The 23,151-nt window shown below is 48.7% G+C and overlaps 1 protein-coding gene across 1 annotated transcript; it reads left to right on the top strand.

Moving 5' to 3' along the window:
• The first annotated feature begins 8,479 nt into the window (after window positions 1–8,479).
• On the top strand, window positions 8,480–19,717 carry CX3CL1 (C-X3-C motif chemokine ligand 1). The gene is made up of 3 exons (XM_077310354.1): window positions 8,480–8,704; window positions 15,485–15,602; window positions 17,778–19,717. The coding sequence occupies exons 1-3, from the start codon at window positions 8,647–8,649 to the stop codon at window positions 18,907–18,909; spliced, it is 1,308 nt and encodes a 435-aa protein (XP_077166469.1). The 5' UTR covers window positions 8,480–8,646; the 3' UTR covers window positions 18,910–19,717.
• The last annotated feature ends 3,434 nt before the right edge of the window (window positions 19,718–23,151 follow it).

Below are 23,151 nucleotides of genomic sequence, written 5' to 3'. Positions count from 1 at the left end.
TCGCTGATTGGGTGGCTCATTTTGTCATAGAAGAGATTTCAAAAGCGTGGGTGGAGGACATGATTAGCTCCCATGTTTTTTGCGCAGGCGCGTTTCCAGTTTCATTTGCAGCCTTTCCCCGTTCTCCATTGCTGTAAATGTCCCGCTTGGAGACCCGAAGCAGAGGAGAGGGGCGGGGAGAGACCCTCCTCCCGGTTGGCGTGCTCCGGCGCTTAGTCCCGGGGATCCATCAGAGGAGACCATCTCCAGAGCGCCTTTTATAAGAGGCAGCCCAAGGACACCTCGGGAGCTTGTCTTCGGGGAGGGGGGGGGAGAGGGTACTAGGAGCTGCGCGGCTGCTAAAATCTGCTCTCGAGATTTCTCGGACAGCCTCGAACGTGCAGGAGGAGGGGGTTGCTTGCAGGGAGCAAAATCCCCTAAGAAAAGCCGTGAAATAAATGTGGCCAAGGTGGCATGCAACTGGGCACAAGCTTTCGAGGACGGCAGAGCTCTTCTCCCGGCTCCCTTTTTAAACATCCAGTCTGATGAAGAGTCCTGGGGAGCTTGAAAGCTTGCGCCCCGTTTGCACACGCCCACACTTCTGTGGGGCTCAGCATTCTCCTGGGATGACAGTGGACCCAGGCACTCTCAGTCTGTCACCTTTTTAAAAAAAAGATATTCGTTATATCGAGGGAGGCATAATCCTCCTGTAATTCAAACCCCACTGGACAAAGATTTATTGTTGTTGTTGTTGTTGTTGTTATATTTATATACTGCCCTCCCCACTTTTTTGAGAGGGCTCTGGTTGGTTCACAATTGTCATCTGAAAACATCCAGGGTAAGATTACAATGAAAACATCACAGTTAATTTTCGAAAGATTTGCACCATCCGTCCATCAAGAAATACGGTCGATTTCGTCCCTCGTTTTCTAGACTAGGTTCCCCTGGCAGTACTCCAGCTAGTAACCATGCCAAGACATTCCTGCCAAAGCATCCAGGCATGTGACGAGATGACGTGAGGTGGGTATATGGTGGAGACTGTACAGGCCACACTCAGCTCTGGTTCCTCACATTTCCCAGGGATTTCCAGGATGAAGTCACTTGTTTAAATATACTGGGGAAAAGGAAACACTTGAGTTAGACTGAACCTGTCAGCGTCCCCCCCCCCCTTACACACTGTGGGTTTTGTTTACTTTGCAAAAGGTCATAGGATTTCAGAGCTAGCTAATACGCAGTAAGATGTCCTAAGTCAGGGGTAGTCAAACTGCGGCCCTTCAGATGTCCATGGACTACAATTCCCAGGAGCCCCTGCCAGCATTCGCTGGCAGGGGCTCCTGGGAATTGTAGTCCATGGACATCTGGAGGGCCGCAGTTTGATTACCCCTGTCCTAAGTTCTTCTTTTCCTGCCATAGAAATAAAATTGCCTTTAAAAGCAAACAAAATTACACGGTCTGCTCAAGCATTAGCCTGCTCAAGGATACAATGAAAAGGCGAGAATGCATAGTCCTCTTCTTCTAAACTCTGTACTTATTTTAGCAATGCTGTTACTAAGAAACGCTAGTAACACTTGGAGTGGCAATATTTGAAATTCCAGTGTAAGGCTCACTAATTTGGGGATAAGGATGCCAGCTTCCAGGTGGGACCTGGGAATCCCCCGGAATTACAGCGCACACCTTTCCATCACAGAGCTCAGGGCTGTGCATAGAGTTCTTCCCCTCCTCTATTTTGTCTTCACAACAACCCTGTGAAGTAGCACCCTAATGAAAAAGTACAACTAGGCCCAAGGCTGCTCAGTGTCTGGGCAATATGGGGATTTGAACGTGGGCCTTAGTCCAATGCTGTAAGTTTTGAGTTTCTTGCATTCTGCAGGGGTTGGACTAGATGATCCTGGAGAACTGGGTTTGATTCCCCAATCCTCCACACAAATCCTGCTTGGTGACCTTGGGCCAGTCACAGTCCTGCTGGAACTATTTTCAAAGAGCAGTTCTGTCCGGGCTCTCCCAGACCCACCTACTTCACAGGGTGTCTGTTGTGAGGAGAGGAAGGGTAGGTGATTGTAACCTGCTCTGAGACTCCTTTGGGCAGTGAAAAGGGGGTTATAAAAAAAAAAAAAAACAGCTCTTCTTCTTCTAATATCCCTCAGTGGCACCCAAAGTGACCTGGGTCTCTGGGATTTTGTGCTGTCTCCCCTCAAGCAGTCCCAGTTTCAGCTCTGACGCTTGAAGTGGTACAGTCCAGGAAAAAAGTATTATCACTCGATTGGGAAAATAGGCACAGGATTCATTTTGCTGGAAAAGGCAATGCCTGGTATACCAAGAAGCGGCGAAGAAGACCCTGAAGGGGGCAACAAGAAGACAATTAGATAGGATAGGGAGGTCAGCCCCTTCTCTCCTGCTAGGCGTCCTTCCTTGTCTGTCTCCAGATTGCTGCTCTTAGGGCAATTTCCTCCTCCTCCTCCTCAGAAGTGCCACACTCCGTCTTACCCTCTCCTCTAGGGAGGTCCTTCGGGTAGGGAAAAGCGGCATATAAGAACCAACTCTTCTTCTTCTTCTTCTTCTTCTTCTTCTTCTTCTTCTTCTTCTTCTTCTTCTTCTTCTTCTTCTTCGGAGCCATCTCTGTCTCTCCTCTTTCCTATCAAGCACATTAATTCCTAAATAAACCTAATCTAACCACTGCCAACACATTTTTCAGTTTTTGTTTGCACTCTGTATTGTGCTGGCTCTCCCCTGATTTTGCTCGTTCCATCGGGAAGCCCTGCTGGTGTGCAGGAGAACAGACACATCTCAGTCCACTTGCACTTTAGAGACGAACAAGATTTTTTGGGGGGTACCATTGGGATCAAAAGGGAGCTTCCGCCCCTTGAAAACTTACACCCCCGAAATCTTGTTGACCTCCTAAGGTGTGAGTGGGCTTGAATCGATCTTGATTTTGTAGCTCCCGTAAGTTTAAAATTAAAATGCTCCGAACTCTATTTTAAACATCACTTCTGAAAATAATAAAGTCCGCAAGCACCTTTGCAGATTGTAACCAGCTTTGAGCTGAGATTACCCATGTGCACTGAGCTTTCTTGTTTCTGCTCCCTCGGGTGAAACTCGGAACGATGCCAGGATTTATATGGCTGTCTACAGGCACCTTTTGCTTGTCCTCTGGACAAGGCGCTTCATGCCTGCAATCATGTGAATGTTGGGAAAGAGCTCGGTTTGCATAATGCCAGGAAACAGGTTTGCAGTGTGCTGCCTGTGGACAGGTTTTTCTGGATTTGCTTTGGGAGGGGCAACACGATGCTGGGAGCACTGGCAACTTTTCAACTTTCCCTTTGTGGCTGCCTTTCTTAGGGTTTCCGATTCTTGGTTGGGAAATTCTTGGGGTTATAGAGGCACAGCCCAGGAATGGGAGGTTTGGGGGAAGAAGGGAGGCATCTCAGAAGAAGAAGAAAAAGAAGAGTTGGTTCTTATATGCCGCTTTTCTCTACCTGAAGGAGGCTCAAAGCGGCTTACAGTCCCCTTCCCTTTCCTCTCCCCACAACAGACACCCTGTGGGGTGGGTGAGGCTGAGGGAGCCCTGATATTCCTGCTCAGTCAGAACAGCTTTATCAGTGCCGTGGCGAGCCCAAGGTCACCCAGCTGGCTGCATGTCGGGGAGCGTGGAATCAAACCTGGCTCACCAGATTAGAAGTCCACATTCCTAATCACTAGACCAAGCTGGCTCTCAGTTTGACACCATCATTCTGAGGCTGCAGTTTTCTCCCAGGGAGGTGATCTCTATCTGGAGATCAGTTGTGATTTCTGGAGAACTTCAGGCCCCGGGCTTGGCAATTTCAGGCTAGCCTGCCGACTACTTTCTTCATCTCTAAAATGTGCCTTCCAGCTAGTCCAAAAGCAGGGCATGAAGGCCCACAGACCTCCTTCTGCTTGTTCCTAGCACCTGCTGTTCAGAGATAGATTGCATCTGAGGAAGGAGGCTCCATTTAGCTCTTGTGCCAAAGAACACTGGAACACCAAACCAGGCTAAAGGTCCATCTTGTACAGCATCCTGCTTCCTAAAGTAGATGCTTTTCCGGCTTAAAAAAAAGTCCGGTCTGACAAAACTAAGGGCAAGGTTGAAAGGCCACCGATTAAAGGAAAAACAAAAGAAAAAGGGCAGAGTGGCAACCCAAAGAAATGAAGGCAGTCAAGAAGAAAGCTCGTTCTTCTGATCTGGCAAAAGCCAGGAGTTTGCCTTTGAGAAGCCCTGCATTGTTCAAAGAGTGTCTGGAGCCAGTCAGTGTGGGAGTCCCCGTTTTACCCCCTCCTAGGAGAAGCTGAAAACAGAAATACCTTGACTTTCCCTTCTTCTTCTTTTCCATTTGTATAGAAAGCAACTTTTACTTAGAAAGCCATTTCAAAATGTCAGAGACTTTCTGTCAAGTCTCACTTCTTCATTTCCTTCTCCTCCTAGACTTCTGGTTTCCCTTGGTAAAAAAAAAAGAAAAGAAAATTAAAATGAGTTCAAATCAGGGTATATCCCTACCTCCTAAGGCTCTGAGGAAATGGCTCTGTCCCTTTAAAGTATCAGCTACTATTTATTAGGGTTTTTTAAGTCTGAACTTTGACTAAAAGGGAATATATACTTGCAGACAGAAACAGCAAGTTGCTTATTTTTAATAATAATTAAATTAATTTATAAACTAATCGTTTTTATGAATTTTAATCCATTTTGTAAACTGTCTGGAGCCCTTACGGAAGTGGGGCACTATAGAAATTCAATAATTATGCAAGTAAATAAATAGAAAAACCAGTGTTGTATAGTCATTGTGCTGTCTGGGAGATTCAGCTCAAATCCCTGTGCTGCCATGGAAGATCCCTGACTTAGAGCCAGATGCTCACTCTCGGACTAACCCACCTCACAGGGCTGTTGTGAGGATAAGTAGCTGTGGGGCTCCACCACAGAGAAAAGCAAGAATATAAATAAACGTAGCCTTGTAAAATGGATGTTTGCAAACGTGAACACTTCACTCGTATTATCCTATTGGTCCAAATTTCATTTTCTCATAATAGCAAGGTCTTAAGTATTCTTATTTTAGCGTTAACCCATCCACTATGATTTTAATATATTCAGTACAACAATACCAATGCTACTTGCAGAGGTCTATTTTCCAGTAGCTTAACACTGTTCCTGTAACTTAAAAACTTTAGGCTCACGTTTGAAGTAGACGCATGCCATCCAAAAGAGAGCCTTTCCATTCAGTCCCCCAAATTTAGTAACTGCAACACTTTTTTTTGAGGGGGGGAGGGGACATTGCCAATGCACAGCAGTGTCAAAACTCAAAACCAAAGCTCTATGGTGGAATGTTGCCACTGATTTGTTGCTCCCATTTCTGCCCATCCTCCCCCATTTAAAATACCAGAGGAGAAGGGGGGGGGATTGCCACTCATTAGAATGGAAAACTGGTTCTGGTTCGCTCATTGACATGAGAGAAGGAAAGGGGAGAGGATATGGGGGCTGCCAGGAGGAGAGAAAAAGGAGATACTGAAATAGAGCTCTTTCCAGAAATATTTTACCCTCCCAGTCCACCTTTGCTTCCTCTTACCCTGGGAAGAATAATAATTGGTTTTATACCCTGCTTTTCCCTGCCCGAAGGAGTCTCAAAGTTGCTGACAATTGCCTTCCCTTCTTCTCCCCACAACAGACACCCTGTGAGGTAGGTGGGGCTGAGAGAGCCCTGACAGGACATTGGGTTAAGCTATTGGGTTCCATAGGATTCTTCAACAGGCAGAATGGCAAGAAAGCACAGTCCTTTGGGTGGCAGCAATAAAATATTGGTTGCTATTTGGATCACTTGCAAAGCTGAAAACATGCGCTGCTGATTTAGGTGACATGTTTTTTAAAAATTATAAAGTTAGATTGGTGGTGGGGAGTGCTGTTGAGCTCCAGCCGATGTAGGGCTTGCCAATTCCTGCCTCCATGTAGCAACGCTGGGCTTCCTTGGCTGTCTCCCACCCAAGCATTAATCAAGACTGACTGTGCTTAGTGGCTACAACCCAGCTGGCTTGGGCCATCCAAGGCAAAACAAAGCTAAGCTGGAAATGTCTACACAGCCTATACGTTACTCAACTTTTGAATGGATAGCATCTGTTGCCATGCTTCAGATATTCTCAGAACACTTAATGATCTTTCTGTGTGTTTATGCTAGAAATATTTTCAACGGATAATAAGGAAATAAACATTGGAACCCCCATGAATGCAGATAACAATTAATCTAAGCAGATCTCCCAGAGCCAAGGCCAGTGTTAAGAGAGCAAGTCTTCTGGCGACTTAAACCACACACCCGGTCCAAAACAGCAACTCTTTGGTGCATAATTTACTTTGGCGCTGACCACAGCATCTGTTTCCAATTCCTGCGCTCAGATCTGGAATACAGGCAAAGCAAAGACAAAGGAAAGTAACATCCAGGAGTTGCAGACTTTCTCTTCACTACTGAGTAAAGAATGAGTAGCCACTCAAGAATGACTTGTAGTATGGCTTTTCAGGTTACAGTGGATGAGCGATAGGGTTGTGAGTGTCCTGCATAGTGCAGGGGGTTGGACTAGATGACCCAGGAGGTCCCTTCCAACTCTATGATTCTAAGAGTCTATGATTCTAAGATGTGCATCTCTAACGTCCATCCTCCAGAGCTGCCATTTCCTCCAGGCGAATAGATCTCTGTGATCTAGAGATCCATTGTACTATCAGGAAAACTCCAGATCTAAGGTTGCCAACTGAGTTGGGAAATTCCTGGAGGTTTTAGGGGTGGAGTTTGAGGGGGGGTAGGGTTTGTGGGGAATCCAGTAGGGTATAGTGCCCTTGGGTGTAACATGCAAAGCAGCTGTCTTTCTCCAGGGGGAACAACCGCTCTTAGAGCCAGTTTGGTGTAGTGGTTAGGAGTGCGGACATCTAATCCGGCATACCAGGTTCGATTCTGCGCTCCCCCACATGCAGCCAGCTGGGTGACCTTGGGCTCGCCACAGCACTGATAGAGCTGTTCTGACCGGGCAGTAATATCAGCGCTCTCTCAGCCTCACCCACCCCACAGGGTGTCTGTTGTGGGGAGAGGAATGGGAAGGCGACTGTAAGCCGCTTTGAGACTCCTTCGGGTAGGCAAAAGCGGCATATAAGAACCAACTCTTCTTCTTCTTCTTAGTTTCTCAGCCAGCTCAAGCGGATCTCTAAATAAATCATGTGATGGCATCAAACAGGAATAGACGAAAATATAAGCTCCGTTTCATGGTTATGCCTGTGAGGGGTGGCAAAGGACGCAGCCATTACAAAGGCCCTGGGAAGCAAGAACAAAGTTTGCCCACGAGAGGAAAAATGAAGAAGAAACACAGCTGCCTTGAGAGACCACCCGCGGAGGAAGTAACAGCATCCCAACCCAGCAACAAAAATCACCAACACCGCAGACGAAATCACAACCCGCCCACTCCGCAGAAGCAGAGAACATGGCCTGCTGGAGGGGGGAGGCCTCCTTGTCTGGGAGGGCAAGTGAATGAGGAAGTGGGACAGGAAGCAGGTGCAGTGGGGAAGGAGAGGTGGAGAAGGCGCTGTGGCACTTCGATCACAGTGAGGGTCACCAAGCCCCCTCTGGCCACTGAGCTAATCTGTATGACACCCTGCCTTACCTTATAGTGTTATTGTGAGGACTCCTGAGATAATGGAGCCATTTTGGAAAGACGTTGTTGGAATGAATGTGCATGCAGAAGTATGCTCCACAGTTTTGAATCCTCGCCGTAACATGGAAACCTGCTGGGTGACCTTGGGCTAGCCTTCAGCTTTACCTACCATGCAGGGTCATTGTTAGGATAAAATGTCAGAGTAGAGAATGACAGAATAGAGCAGGGGTACTCAAACTGCGGCCCTCCAGATGTCCATGGACTACAATTCCCAGGAGCCCCTGCCAGCTTTTGCTGGCAGGGGCTCCTGGGAATTGTAGTCCATGGACATCTGGAGGGCCGCAGTTTGACTACCCCTGGAATAGAGAATGACCAATTCAGCTCCTCACTAGGGAGATATTACATGAGGACAATGAGCTGTGTGGGAAATTCCAGAAAGTGGAATATGGATGCCCTGTTGACAACAGCCATTTGTACGGGTGGGAAATAAGCGAAACATTCCCCAATACCCTTAAAATGCATCCACAGGGACAGGTGCCAGAAAACTGAGTCTTTCCCCGGGGGACAACTGGGCCCAAACAAGGAGGGCCTAATCTGCCGTTTGCATCAGTTCCAGATGGGATCTGAAGAACTTAGGCCATGGTTTGCTTTTCCCAAAAGGTCTTGGTAGGAAATGGATTTCTCGATCCTAGAGTGCTGCCAATCCTCCTCGCTTCACACGGAAAGCACCCCTGATTTCTTTCCACGACAACTAAGGACAACTTCGCTAGGACAGCCTCCCCTGCCCCGAAAAATCCCCCGAGGAATTCCCGCGCGCCTCCAACAACCGCAGGACTTTCCCTGCGAGGAGGAGGGAGGAGCGCGCGGAAGGAGGCGCCGCGCCCGGGCACATTCCCGACGGCCAGCAGGAGCCAGGGAAGCGCTGCCGTCCAACGAGCGGAGCAGCCGAGCGGCGCCGGGCATGTGCGGCGGCCGTCTCGGGCCGGGAAGGGCGCTTCGGGGGCCGGCGGCGCGAAGAGGGGCGCCCGCTTCTCGGCCATGCGGAGCGCCTGGCTGGCGGCGCTGCTCCTGCTGGGGACCATCCCGGCGGCGGAAGGTAAGGAGGGAGGCGGGAGGCGGCCGGAGGACAGCTTCCCTGGAAGGGAGGCCCGCTTACTACGGAGCGCAGCTGCTGGAGATGCGCGCAGAAGTCCCCTCGCCAATGTGTTTATGGCCTTTCTGGTGGTTGGGCGATGGGCCTGCTGATTTGGAAGGGAATCCCGCAGGATGGTAAGGCGATTCCTCCGGAGTAACAGCCTAGTTTTCAGGGCCTCGACCTGCTTACCTTGTTGAGTATGCCAGAGGGGCAGATAACAGGCCTGCAGCCCACACCAGAAGAAGAAGAAGAAGAGTTGGTTCTTATATGCCGCTTTTCCCTACCCGAAGGAGGCTCAAAGCGACTTACATTCGCCTTCCCTTCCTCTCCCCACAACAGACACCCTGTGGGGTAGGTGAGGCTGAGAGACCACTGATATCACTGCCCAGCTTTATCAGTGCTGTGGCGAGCCCAAGGTCACCCAGCTGGTTGCATGTGGGGGAGCGCAGAATTGAACCCAGCATGCCAGATTAGAAGTCCGCACTCCTACCCACTACACCAAACTGGCTCACCAGTGCGGAGTGGGGGTTGCCCACTTGAGCCCTGCTCCAGGCGCACTAACAGCCACCTCCCAGGCAGAAATCTAGCTGCTCAACGTTTTCCAGCCTCTAGCCCAGGGATAGTCAACCTGTGGTCCTCAAGATGTCCATGGACTGCAATTCCCATGAGCCCCTGCCAGCCTTTGATGGCAGGGGCTCATGGGAATTGTGGTCCAAGGACATCTGGAGGACCACGGGTTGACTACCCTGTCTAGCCCACAGAAGTAAGGCTACCCGAGGGAACATCCGCGTCAAGTTGGCCTGAATGGCCAAACACCTTCTGTGGCCACGGCCTGGTCTTGAAGCGACTGTATGGCTGAACCGCAGGCTGAACTTCAGGGAAAAGGCGTCCTCAAGTCACAGACAACTTGCGGTAACTTCATGGGGGTTTCGAGGCCAGAGATGAACAGAGGTGGTTTCCGATTGACTCTGTGTAGCAGCTCTGGACTTCCTTCACCGTCTCCCAGCCATGCTTGGAGCTCTGACATTTTTGTTTCGGTCGGCCCCAAATGGCTTTCAGCCAGCTTGATAACTTTGCATTCAGGAGCAAGAACAGGGAACTTTATTCCACTGCTGCCCACGCGGCATGCAGCAGCAGCATTGACCCCCCCCCCCCCGCCCTCCCGTGAGAGAAGTCAGGACTTTAAAACAACATTCTGGACAAAGCAGGATCTGTATGAAGAAGAAAAACAGTTGGTTTTTATACCCTGCTTTTCACTGTCCGAAGGAGTCTCAAAGTGGCTTACAACCCCCTTCCCTTCCTCTCCCCACAACAAATACCCTGTGGGGTAGGTGAGGCTGAGAGAGCTCTGACAGAAATTGCTTGGTCAGAACAGCTCTATCAGTGCTGTGATGAGCCCATGGTCACCCAGTGGCTACATGTCGAGGAGCGGGGAATCAAACCCATCTTGCCAGATTAGAAGCCGTCGCTCTTAACCACGACACCGTGCTGAGATACCTATGAACCCTTAGACATGCATGCAGTGAGGTTGTTGCGTCTGGGGATAACTCTATCAGCACCTCAATGGTTTTTTTTCATGTATTAATTTTAGTCTCTGAAGGGGACTAGGTTTGTCTCACCCACCCTGAACTGTATTGTAAGGGCACGCTAGAAAAGTAAAGATTTATTTGTTTGTTTGTCTAGAATTTACCCCCCCAAAAAAACAATGGTTATTGGGGGGTTTTCAAGGTATTTGTAAGCCAAGGTGAGAATCAGGGACCCAAAGTGGCTCATGACCTTGTTCTCGCCTCCTCCAAGAAGAACCTTGTGAGAAAGGTAGAGAGTGAGGGGCTGGCCAGAGTGGTGAACGGGAACCTGGGTCTCCCAAATCCTTGTCAGACTCACTAACCACGACTATAGCAAGCTGCTTGGATGACCCTTTTGGAAGGGCCTGAGGGAAGAAACCTAAGTTCTGAGCCTTTCTCATCAGTGTGAATCCTATAAAACAGCGTTTGCTGGCAGGGGCTCGTGGGAATTGTAGTCCATGGACATCTGGAGGACCCAGGTTGACCACCCCTGCTATAAAATACCAGTCCTCAGTTGGCAGGAAAGCCATTGTGACCGGCTGCCTCAGATCCCCCACGTCCCCCTTTCCCCTCAGACATTCCGAAAGGCTCTCTCTGTGTGCTTTTTACAAATCCTTTTTCCAGGTATTTAAAGGCCAGAGGTTTGGGGTCAGGCTAGGCCAGTCATCCTCAAACAGGGTTACTAATCACCCCAGGGTGACTCCAGAGCCCCGGAGGGGTAACTTCACTTGGGACGATTTGGTCAATTTCAGGATCTCTTTTTTAAATTGCCTTCCTTCCTTTGTGTTCCCTTTCATTCAAGGAACTGAAGCACCAGCCTTTAACTGGAAGTTGCTTACCTGACTCTGCGGCTGCAGTTGGGCAATTGCATAAATTTTTCAAAAAACGTTGGACCCCCCCTCCCCACAGACACACATTTGCACAGGTCACGCAAGTGACATTCCCACCTCAATTAAGAAAAACCAGGGTTCTTTGGTTGCAGGAACTGCCAGCCGTTTATACATCATGCCTCCGATGAAGCAGCCTTGTGCCACAATAGCTCTGTAAGATTTAAGGTGGTTCCAGTTAAAACAGTGTTAATCTGATGATGGTGCTCCAGAAACCATCCAGTAGGGAGGAGCTGAGCATCGCCAGGGTGCACTGGCACAAAAAGACCCTGTTCAAAGAGAGCCCTCCTTGTGCCAGTGCAGCTGCGTGTCCCTCTCTGAGCCAGATTCCACCAGCCGGGATTAGCGGAATAGCCTTGCAGTTGCACTGTGTCATCGTCTGTGTATTGCGGGAGGGATTTTTCCCTGGGGGAGGGCACCATTCTGGACCGTTTCATTGGGCTAGAAAAGGGTGACTCACATCCCCATGGGCTCGAACGTGGGCTACGGGGATTTTTCGAGCCACAGGAGGTGCAAACACACTGGAGATGAGAGAGGGTGGGTCCCAGATTAATGGGTAACCCAGAACCTGGGCAAGTAGGCAACTTGTCGAGGCTTAAGTAAGGCACACCTGCTGTGCAGATGGCCAACAGTCTGGCCCTTCCTTTCAGCTTCCGTACCGTGCAGCACCTACGGCCTGTTCTCTGTCAATATTCTCCGGAGACCCTAAAGGGCCTACGTGTTCAGTCTTATCTGCCACCATCAAAAACCTGGCAGCTTTTCAGTCGGCCCCTGATGCGCTTCCTGTTGACAACTGCTCCTAAGAGGAGGATCCACTAGCTGGGTTTTCCCCTGCTTCAAGTAGACGCAGTCTTCTCTGGGGGGAAATAGAATCCCACATTGAGAACAATCCCTGGATGTAGAAAACTAGGGTGCCAAGGAGAAGGCTAAGATTCTTACCCCTGATAATGAGTGTTCTGTATACAGGAGCATTTTACATGTGTCAGTCTTGCTTCTGTTGGAAATGATGCAGCCTGAATTTATGGATCGCATACATAAGAATCAGGCCAGGACTTGGCACTCTAAGTCTTGGCACTGAAGAATACATTCCATGAGCAAAAAGGGATATATTTCAAGTGAGTGCAGTCAGGCCGTTTAAAATGGCCTTCTCTAAAAATATTATTTGCTTCATTTATACTTCACTTTCCCCCTAAAGCTGCTTATGTTGTTCTTTCCTCCTCTGCCATTTTTATCCTCACAACCACCCTGTGAGGTAGGTTAGGCTGAAGCTGTGGGACTGGCTCAAGGTCATCCCTTGAGCTTCCGTGGCAGAGCAGGGGTTTGAATCTGGGTCAGCTCGATCCTAGGCTCACACTAGCTACCACACTACTCTTGTGTAGCTTTCTTCTCATCCATTCAGGCACATGCTTCTGAATTCTGCCCTCCAGAAGCCACCAGCACAGTTTGTCTTAGCTGAACAGTGTGCATCTTTGCTTTCCCAGGCAGAGCAGGGATGTCTGAGTCGTCTGCTGTGTAACCAGCTGTGCATTCCAGCTGCGTGGCTCTGCATTAGTCGAAACAGCAGCTAGCTTTTAACATCAGGCTCAAGGGATCCACACACACAGTAGGGGACATGGGATGGGATTGTGCAATCACATGCTGGCAAAGTTCTCCTCTTCCTTTGCATGATTTTCTTCATGAGATCCAGCTTTTCTGACTTACAGATGTTGGCATGAAGAATTCTGCCTTGCACAATTCAGGTCTGCTTAGAAGACAGGGAGAGACGCTTTATATAACTGTACTCTGAAATGCTTGCTGATTAAGATGCAGAATGGGGCATACAGATTTATTCCCACAGAAGCGTCCAGGAGTCAGGGCACACTTCCTCAGAAGCACAGATGGTGGCACCCCTAAGGGTCACTCCAGCCACTGTCCTCCTACTGCCCGCTATGCATAATGCAGGCTGCTATGGAGAAGGTTAATAAGAAAGCCTGGAGCACTGATTTCCAAACTGCGTTCAAGGTTTCGAGTGTCACAAGAGAGGCAGAAGGACCTGGGCAAAGTTTAACTGGCAGCAGTAGAAGAGGATGCGGTGCTTATCGGCCCATCTTTTGTCACCAATATTTAGGCTGTGGCATCATCAGTGTGGTGCAGCGGTCAGAGGATCTGGGAAGTTCAGATCTCTGCTCTGCCATGAAAGTTTGCTGGGGGACCTTGGGCCAGGTACAGTCTCACAGCTACTCTCTTCACAGGGTTGTTGTGTGGATACAGTGGAGGTGGGGAGAGCTATGTACATGGCCCTGGGTACCTCAGAGGATGGGTAGGATAAAAATATATGACAGCTAGGTGGGAATAAACAATGTCTGGTCAATGGGAGAAAGCACATGAAGATACTTAGGGCCAGCCTTCCTACAGGCCGGGCTTTCTCAACTAGGGTTTTGTGAAACCCTGGGGTTCCTTGGCAGTCCTGGAAGAAGTTCTTGAATGGATTTGAGTCATTTTTAATATATTTTAAAATTTTGTTAAACGTTTATTGGATGATATGATCATATATAGTCATGTTGACTCTCCAAATGGCCAATGATGGGCCTGGAGGGGATAGGAAGGGGAGGGGCCTCTTGTGGGCGTGTCCACAGCTCTGCTTCCCAACCCTGTTCTGCACAATTGCACCACTTCTGGGGTTTCTCGTAGCTTCTGGGGTTTCTTAACAATAAAGAAGTTGAGAACAGCCAACCTAAACAGATAAAGCAAGCAAGTCTTCCATGTTGGGCCTGCCCACTTTGTCAACCAGCTGCAGGCTTGACCAATGAGCAGCCGTGGTGGAAGAGTGATTACTAAAGAAAAAGGAAAGCCAGTTGACTGGAACCCCCACCCCGCTCCCCAAATGGAACGACTGGATGATCTGCTTCGAAGAAACATTAAAAGACACCGAGAATGCCTGAGAATAAAATCCCCTCTGCTTCCTTCTTTACAACGGAGGCCTTTATTAAAAAATAAAGGGATTTACTTTCACATTCATTTTCCGAGAACTGTTTCTGTGTCTGAAAGGGGAGAGGGTGGTTCTAGAAAACTCTGCTCCATCCTGTTATTAATAACCTTTTTTGAATGTGGCTCGATAAAGATCTTTCGGCATCCGGAGTGCTGATTGATTAACCAGGCAGCCCATTCTTAAGATCCCCAGCTGGGCACATTGCTGATAGTGGGGCCATGATTCTGTCTCCTGTGTGTGCCCAGCAGACCGGAGGGAAGTAAACACGAGACCTCACAAGGGCGAGAAGGCAAAGACCTTCTTTGACGGACTGCTCTGCAACAGTGGGAGTGGGAGAGCACAGGGCTGCCCCTCCCAGGCTAGAAAATACTTGGTGAACTGCAGACAGAGGCTGGGAAGAATGCCCTGGAGTTCACCGACCACAGCAGCCATTTTCTCCTGGAGGACTGATCTCTGTAATCTGGAGATCTGGTGTAATTCTGGGAGATCCCCAGGTCCCACCTGGATATTGGCAACCTTAGGAAGGGGAGAGACTAACCCCCCCCCACACACACACACACACATTCACTAAGCACTCTTCCACCTTCATATGCCATTGGACACACAAAAATTAGACACAACATAGAGCCCTGGGCATCCTCTAGTAGTTGTGGCATCAGCCCTATATTTATTTATTTACGGTATATTGGGATCCCTACCCCTTCCCTCCCAGAAAGACGGCTCAGGGCAGCTTCCATCATTTTAAAATAGTCATATACTATAATATATTAAAAATTTAAAATGAATTAAATTAAAAAATTAGAGTGCCAGACCAGGAAAGTCTAAAAAAAAAAGCCAGTTCATCTGTAATTTGGCCAGAGGCCTGGGGGATGCAGAGATCCCAGTATCCTGCCTGTGGTTTATGTGATACTTAGAAGGACAGCAGCTGTGGAAGAGCGTATATCATTTGCTTTGGAATCAGAAGGCCCCCAGGTTTCATTCCTGACCAGTGAAATGGAACAGGTAGTAGGTGATGTGAAAGGCCTTGAACTCAGACCCTGGAGAGCTGCTGCCAGCCTGAGTAGACAATACCGGCCTGGGTAGACCAGTAGTCTTGTAAGAAATTTATTCATTCATTCCTCCTTCATTTGGTTACATGGAAACATAACAGTGCTTTATAAACGGTAGCACAAGGCAATCAACTTTTCCTGGCAGGTCTTTGTCAAGGCTCGCTGCTGCTGAGGAAGAATCTGCCTCAAAAGCAGCAGTAGATATTTTCTGGGATTTACATACCATCAGTCCAAAAAAATAAATAAAGGACCTTTGTGTTTTCTTGCTTCAGGACAACCCAAGGGATCGCAGGCTTGTAAATACGAGTGTCAGAATTTCACTGGCAAAATCCCCTTTCAAATGTTGAAAAACTACGAGATGATCGAGTGCAGGAAGGTTACTAGCGTGCTGTAAGTACCCATCTGCCTTTCATGCAATGATCAGTGATTCCGAGAGTTGCTGGATTCGAGGCTGAGTGAATGAGAGGAAGTGAGGCTGTGATCGGGTGTGCCATTCCATCCATCCATCCACCCATCCATCCATCCACCCACCCACCCATCCATATCCACCCACCCATCCACCCACCCACCCACCCATCCATATCCATCCATCCATCCACCCAATCATCCATCCATCCATCCATCCACCCACCCATCCACCCACTCACCCATCCATATCCATCCATCCATCCATCCACCCACCCACCCATCCATCCATCCATCCACTCACCCATCCACCCACCCACCCATCCATATCCATCCATCCATCCACCCACCCACCCATCCATCCATCCATCCATCCACCCATCCACCCATCCACCCATCCACCCACTCATCCACCCATCCACTCACCCATCCACCCACTCACCCATCCATATCCATCCATCCACTCATCCACCCATCCATTTACTCCATCCACCCATCCATCCATCCACCCATCCATCCATCCACCCACCCACCCATCCATATCCATCCATCCATCCACCCATCCACCCACCCACCCATCCATATCCACCCACCCATCCACCCACCCACCCACCCATCCATATCCATCCATCCACCCAATCATCCATCCATCCATCCACCCACCCACCCACCCATCCACCCATCCACCCACTCACCCATCCATATCCATCCATCCATCCATCCACCCACCCATCCATCCATCCATCCATCCATCCACTCACCCATCCACCCACCCACCCATCCATATCCATCCATCCATCCACCCACCCAGCCATCCATCCATCCATCCATCCACTCACCCATCCACCCACTCACCCATCCATATCCATCCATCCACCCATCCATCCATCCATCCATCCATCCATCCATCCATCCATCCATCCACTCATCCACCCATCCATTTACTCCATCCACCCATCCATCCATCCATCCACCCATCCATATCCATCCATATCCATATCCATCCATCCATCCACTGCTACTTATCACAAGGGCTCAGCAAGGGAAACTAGTTTTTCCGCAAACGATTTAAACCCGTGAAAAGCTTAGATCTTGTGGTATGGACACAGAACAAAAAGGGGGAAAACAGGAACACAAACAATGCTGATCTTAAACAACAATTGAGCCACTTATAAGAATACCTTGAGCTTGTTTGGAGGTTCTATCAGGGGAGTGTAGCTATCAGATGCCCTTGACCGAAGAACAGCACGCTCCTATCTGGGATGGCTGTCCTCTTCCACCGAGCGCCCAGCTTTGGGAGGGACACACATGGAGCACTGAGGGAGGTAGGGGATGCCCACCAAGCCAGCCAGATCAGCTGAATCAACCCTGGCAATCAGTGAGGTGACAAATGTCCCTTATAAGAATACACGGATCTGCCTTATCGTGAGTCAGCCAGTAACGGGAAGAAGTCTTCTGTGCCACTTAGCACCTGAGCCCTTTCAGCCGGGGACATCAGGGCTTGAACCTGGGACTTCCTACCTGGCAAGCAGATGCCGCCATGGCTCCTCCCTAAGCATAGGATCTACTGCAGGGACTAAAGGATCAGACCGGCCACTTATCAGGGTGTGGTGATATATGTTGAACTCTTCCGACCCCTCCCAGGGAGGGAGTGCAAATTCAACAGAGAAGGGGGAATATAAATCTAGTTTTAATAGCTGCCTTGGAGAGGGGATATTAGCAGAGAGTATTAGCATTTCCTTGCCCCTATTACACTACTCCTGAGGATACAGTTGCCCAATTCCAGACTGTCTATGCCAGCGGTAGTCAAACTGCAGCCCTCCAGATGTCCATGGACTACAATTCCCAGGAGCCCCCTGCCAGCGAACGCTGGCAGGGGACTCCTGGGAATTGTAGTCCATGGACATCTGGAGGGCCGCAGTTTGACTATCCCTGGTCTATGCAGTCCCAAGCAGAATTACACCCTTCTAAGCCCCTTGACTGTGTTGGATTTAGAAAAATGTAAGTCTGCTTTGGATTACACTGTTAACATCTCAGAGCAAGGGTGTGATTGCTTGCTGAACACTCCTCAGTTGAAGTGGACTGAGCTGTGCTTAATTTAAGCTGGGCCATGCCACACTGGGTCCTTTACTGTTGCAAACCCTTTGTTTATCTCTCCAGGCTGACCACCAAAAAGAATAGAACCTTCTGTGCCAAACCCACGGAGCAGTGGGTAAAGGATGCGATGCATAAACTTGATGCAACTTCTGCTCCTCCGACAGTTGGCATTTTGACAGCAAGCCAGTCCAGTCGCTTCGACAAACGCTTGGGAAATGCAGCCCCTGTGCCAACTCAAGCCGGGCATCCCGCTCACGCCACAGAAACATCCAGCACAGCTGCCTATGAGACTTCTGTTACTAAAGCAGAGGAACTCAAGTCCTCTGCAGTCAGCTCCACATTGACAGGGCCACTGGCTTCGAAACCATCTCCGAGCGCCACTTCCAAACCAGAAGTCCTAGTCTCCAGAACTACCACGAGGCCTGGACTTCTTGCAAATAGGAACACCCCTTCTTCTTTCCCCGATGGGCCAAAGAGCTTTGGGGAAAGACTCGCTCCAGGTGGGAAAGGCCTGGAGGATATCAGTGGATCACTGAGTGACTTGGTGGCACCACCTACATCGCCAGGGACCAAAGCAACAGAGGATCACAAGGTGCCTCCTACGCAATCAACGCTCCCTTCCTCCAGCACTATAATAAATCTGCTTAAGAAACATTCCACATCAACGAACAGGCTCCTGCCTTCTTCTGATCAACAGAGTTCAACGAGGAAACAAGTGATGGAGAATTCAACTGTTGGCTTTTCCACTGTGGCCCAAAGAGTGGGCTTCGTGAGCCCCCCTGGCACAGCCACCAGTGCTAACGGAAGCCGAACGAACTCTGTTAAACACAAGACTGACGTGGTGAGTGTTCCGGGGTGGGCTCCAGGAGCCCCTGTATCTACTCAAGCAAACAGAGGTGCCTTCTCCAAACCTTCAGGGACTCTGTCGCCTTCCAAACTTCCTGAGGAACACTTTACGGAGAAGAGCAGAGGAGAAGCCATGACACCACCTCCAGAAACCCCCTTGTCTAGACACCGAAGTCACATCATCACTGGGGTTTTTCTGGCGTTTGTCTTCTGTGTCTGGCTGACTATCACGGCAGTGTGTGCAAAGGCCAGTATTCATGCCCGAGCATCGCCTGTGGAAATGGCACAAGGGTTGACGTACTCTAAAACTGACCCTCTGTGCAGTGCCCACACCATGCAGCTCCTTTGACTGACTTGAGTCTTCACCTAAGGGGCATGCCGGGTTTTTTGTGCAACAGTTACCTAGGCTGTAAGTTACGAAGAAACCCGAGCAGGTATTTATTTATTTTTAAAATCAGAACAGGACTTGTGACTGTTTACAGCTGCTGGACAGCAAGAAGCCACAAAGTGGAGGGTTATTTGTCCATGGACCAGGATTCTCAAATTCGGGAGGGGCAAGCAGAATTGAGAGCTCTTGCCTGAACTGTTATATGCCAAGTGTTTTTGGGTAGTGGTGGAAGCCAGACTCCTACCCACCCCCCTCCTAGTCAATGCAGATGTAATTTGCAATCGGCAGGGAGCACATTAAACTGCCTTATAGCAAGTCGGATAATTGGTCTATCGTATCACCTTTCAAGGGGAGATGCCGGGGATTGAACCTGGAACCTTCTGTACGCCAAACAGATGCTTTACCGCTCAGCCAAGGCCCAAACAGCTTTGGGGGAACCCATGGGATTTTGATTGTTGCCCTCATTGGACGTAGAAGCTGTCGGTGTCTGGGGAGCCCAACAAGTTCTAAACAGGGGACAGGGGGCAATGGGAGACAGTAGAGGTCTGCAGATGTATATTTAGTGTTTGCAAGCACTTGGGATTGAATGCTGGCATCTTGAAATGTTCGTGCCCTGGTGGGGGGAGGAGGGGAGAGAAAATGCACTCTGCTAATTGGAGGCTAGCATTAGAAGGTACAAGCTCCAGAGCAATGTTGCTAAAGATGTGCTTTTGCAGTCTAATTCATGGTGGTATTTTCTGTTGTCTTCTTATTAAAAAATAAAACCCTACATAGCTGATGTGATATTTTTAAGAAAGTGCAAGTCTGGATCCCAAAGAGGGTGGTAGAACCAGAGAACTGTTGCATGGAGAGCCCCCTGCAAGAATCAGTCAAAATTAGCAAATGGCCATATGGAGCAGGGGTAGTCAATCTGTGGTCCTCCAGATGTCCATGGACTACAATGCTTATGAGCCCCTGCCAGCGTTTGCTGGCAGGGGCTCATGGGAATTGTAGCCCATTAACATCTGGAGGACCACAGGTTGACTACCCCTGATGTAGAGGAGAAAGGAAAGGTCTAAACCAGTGGTTCTCAACCTTCCTAATACCGCAACCCTTTAATACAGTTCCTCATGTTGTGGTGACCCCCAACCATAACATTCTGCAACTGTTCTTTCACAGAAATTAAACCGAAATTGACCAATGTCGTGAAGATTCATGGTTCGTGATTGTATATAAATTGTGTTTTTTTCCCGGGGTTTCTCAATTCAGTTCTGCCTCTTGTCCCACCATGCTGATCTCACTATTTTCCGCTGCTCCAGACAGACACCTGCAAGAGGACCGGTGCTCCCCCCGCCCGCCAAGCTGCCCGCCCTGCCACTAGATGTTACTTTCTTTGAAGACAAGAGCACCTTTACCTTTGCTTCCTCCTCCTCCTCCTTCTTCTCTTCCTCCTCCTCCTGGTTTAAAGCAAGCCTGCTGGGAGGCTATTCCTGAGAGACTTCACCCCTCTGCCATTCAGCATGGAGAAAGGCTGAAACAGCAACCCCCCCCCCCAGTCCCAATCCAAAATGGGCCCTTTGTGCACATGAAAAGTCACCTGTACAAAATGAGATAAACTGCTGTTCCAAACAGAATGACACTGTTCATAAGGCTTACAACGCCTAGGAGCTCTCAGCCCAGAACTCCCAGGGCATGTCTGGTCTGGTCCTGAGGGTTTTTTGGCCCTTTGTTTTGCAAGCTCTTCTGTTGGATTTGGCAGATCATTCTTGAACAATTCAGTCACTGTCTTTGCTTCTGATGTTGATTCTACACACAAAAGACAGGAACAAAAGAAAAGGTGTTTTAAAAGGAAAAAGTCTTATAAGCCTAATGGGGAGTGCACCATAATGTTTCTAAAATATAATGATGTAGTTGTAAAAATGCCCACACAACACCCTTCCAGGGTGTCTCTGTCTTCAGCCATTGTTTTCTGGCTTTCCTTCCTGTACCCAAGTGCTCAGTCATGCTAAGGTGTTTTGCCTGTGCTTACCACAAACCTTTGTGGGTAAGGATCTTTGTGGGTGGGGCTCCATCTGCAGGCTAGGCAGGGAGAAGCAAAAGGGAATTTTCCAGGCTCAGCCTTGCCATGGAGATATCGCCGTGTTCTGTAAACAGGGTCCTCTGTGTTTTCATTTCTTTTGGCTTTATTAAGCCTCTGATGGTTAAAAAAGACCTCTTTTGGGAAATTTCTGCACCCCATAAGTTTAGTGTTGTACTTACCCTTTGAAGACGCTATATTCTGGCCACTCCGCATGACGTCACCAACCTCCCGTATCTCGCCAGCAAACTGCTCGCTATATTTGCCTTTTTAAAGCATTAGTTGGTGAATCCTAAAAAGTAGTTTCACCAACCTTAGTGGACAACCAGCAGGCCAGCAGCAAAAGAAATATATGGAGGTGAAGAAGCGCTATCTCCGTCTCCAATGTCCTGCCCTTGCACCCACCTCCCTCTCCCTTCTTCTGGGGGATGGGAAGTGCTTTTTAAAAAATGAAGAACAGCCTGGAGCAATGACTAGGCAGACAAGCATGCAGGTGATGCCAAAAATAATTTTCTCCCAAAGTTGTAACACAAAGCCTGCCTCTAAAATCCTCCCCCCCGCAAACAAAAAAGATCAGGAATGAGATTAATTTTTAAAAGTATCAAGACTCGTGATTCCATAAGGAGTGATGTTCAAAAAGCACTATGTATCTATGATTATTTGCATAGTACTTTTTGAACATCACTCCTTATGGAATCTATGATTAGATGCATAGACATTTAAATAGAGAAGTATTAATGAAAAATATTAGCGGGCATCCCAGCTCCTTGCAAACATGGAGCAAGGGGATTGTTGCCAGGATTGATTGACAGGTGGAAGAGAGTTGCTTATAAAGCGCGTTGCTCTCTTCTGCCATTTCCAGCAGCAGTTGAGGAGGGTGAGAAGCGTGAAAAGGCGGCACACAAGAGCGAGACAGCGAAAAGGTGCGGATTGGCCTGGAGGTGCAATAATATTTAGCGCTACGCCATTCAGCTGGTGTAATGCTATTTATACCGACATGCGGAAATGCCCTTGGAATTCTCTTCCGCTCCAGCATTGAATCATATCCTTCCTTTAAAAAGCATAACAAAGTTGCCCAGTGTTTGTATTCTGAAAATGAGGGCAAAACAAAACATGGCCTGATTTAAAATGCAATACGAGGTTCTCGTTTTTGGTTCGAAGAACACTGTAAAAAAAGCCAATATACCTTGGATTAAAAAAAAAAAAATTTTTTTAAGGGGGGGAGGAGTTCTTGGTACAGTTCTGATGTACCTTTCTGATTATGCTCTTGTCTTCTCAGCCTGTTTTGGTTTCTCTTCCTGCTGCATATCATACATTTTTGATTTCTGTGCAGCATGCCAGTAGTAAATGAAATCCTTCTACTGAGCACATTAATCAAATTTCAGCCCTGTAGTTATTATGGGGAGGCTGGATCAGTGGACGAGGAGCTTCTCAAGCTTGTTTTCAAATCCTCTATGGATGCAGAGTAACACAAATGGCCACAGACCTGCTACGCAGGACTTTTTGATGCTGTTTCTTCCACTGAGTGTCATTTTCTGTGGATTTTCCCCTCTCTTCACTACCAGTAGACTTTATGTTTATAAAGCCCTTTTTAAAAACCCTCTCCTGATGGAGCAGGAAAAAACAGCCACAAACGTGAATGCGGGCAGGACAATCCGAAAAATTCCATCCTGTCCAGGTGACATGCCCAGGCAATGCGACTGTGTTCTCCTAGAAAAGACCAAAGGAGTCCTTTTCAGGTCTGAGAGGAACAGTGTACTGGGGGGGGGGATTACTGGGCAAATGGATTAGAAAGTGAGGTTGGGAGGATGCTTCCAAGGTGTGGCTAATGGGAATTTCTCTAATCCAGATGTTGGATCAGGCAGTGGCATCATGATGGGGGAGGAGATGCCATCAAGTCACAGCCGAGGTAGGCTAACCCTGTGGGGTTTTCAAAGCAAGAGAGGTTCAGAGGGGGCTGGGCAATGGTTTCCCCTTCCTAGCAGCCCTGGATTTCTTCAGAGGTCTCCCATCCCAAGACTAACCAGACCAACCCTCTTCTGCCCACCACCACCCTTCCCACCCCTGCACCTGTCCACTTTACCTCCTATGAGTTCTTCCACCACCCATGCTCACAGCTGCTGGAACCTCTGACATGTCTTTTCTCC

Source organism: Paroedura picta, chromosome 14 (assembly GCF_049243985.1).
Source record: "Paroedura picta isolate Pp20150507F chromosome 14, Ppicta_v3.0, whole genome shotgun sequence".
Classification (NCBI taxonomy): domain Eukaryota; kingdom Metazoa; phylum Chordata; class Lepidosauria; order Squamata; family Gekkonidae; genus Paroedura; species Paroedura picta.
Note: the sequence above shows the minus strand (reverse complement) of the source record. Positions and strands in the feature narration are given on the sequence as shown.

Coding starts and splice junctions, on each gene's coding strand:
- CX3CL1 (XM_077310354.1), top strand. CDS start 8,647: ATGCGGAGCGCCTGGCTGGCGGCGCTGCTCCTGCTGGGGACCATCCCG. Junction 8,705..15,484: donor GACCATCCCGGCGGCGGAAG/GTAAGGAGGGAG, acceptor TTCTTGCTTCAG/GACAACCCAAGGGATCGCAG. Junction 15,603..17,777: donor AGGAAGGTTACTAGCGTGCT/GTAAGTACCCAT, acceptor TTATCTCTCCAG/GCTGACCACCAAAAAGAATA.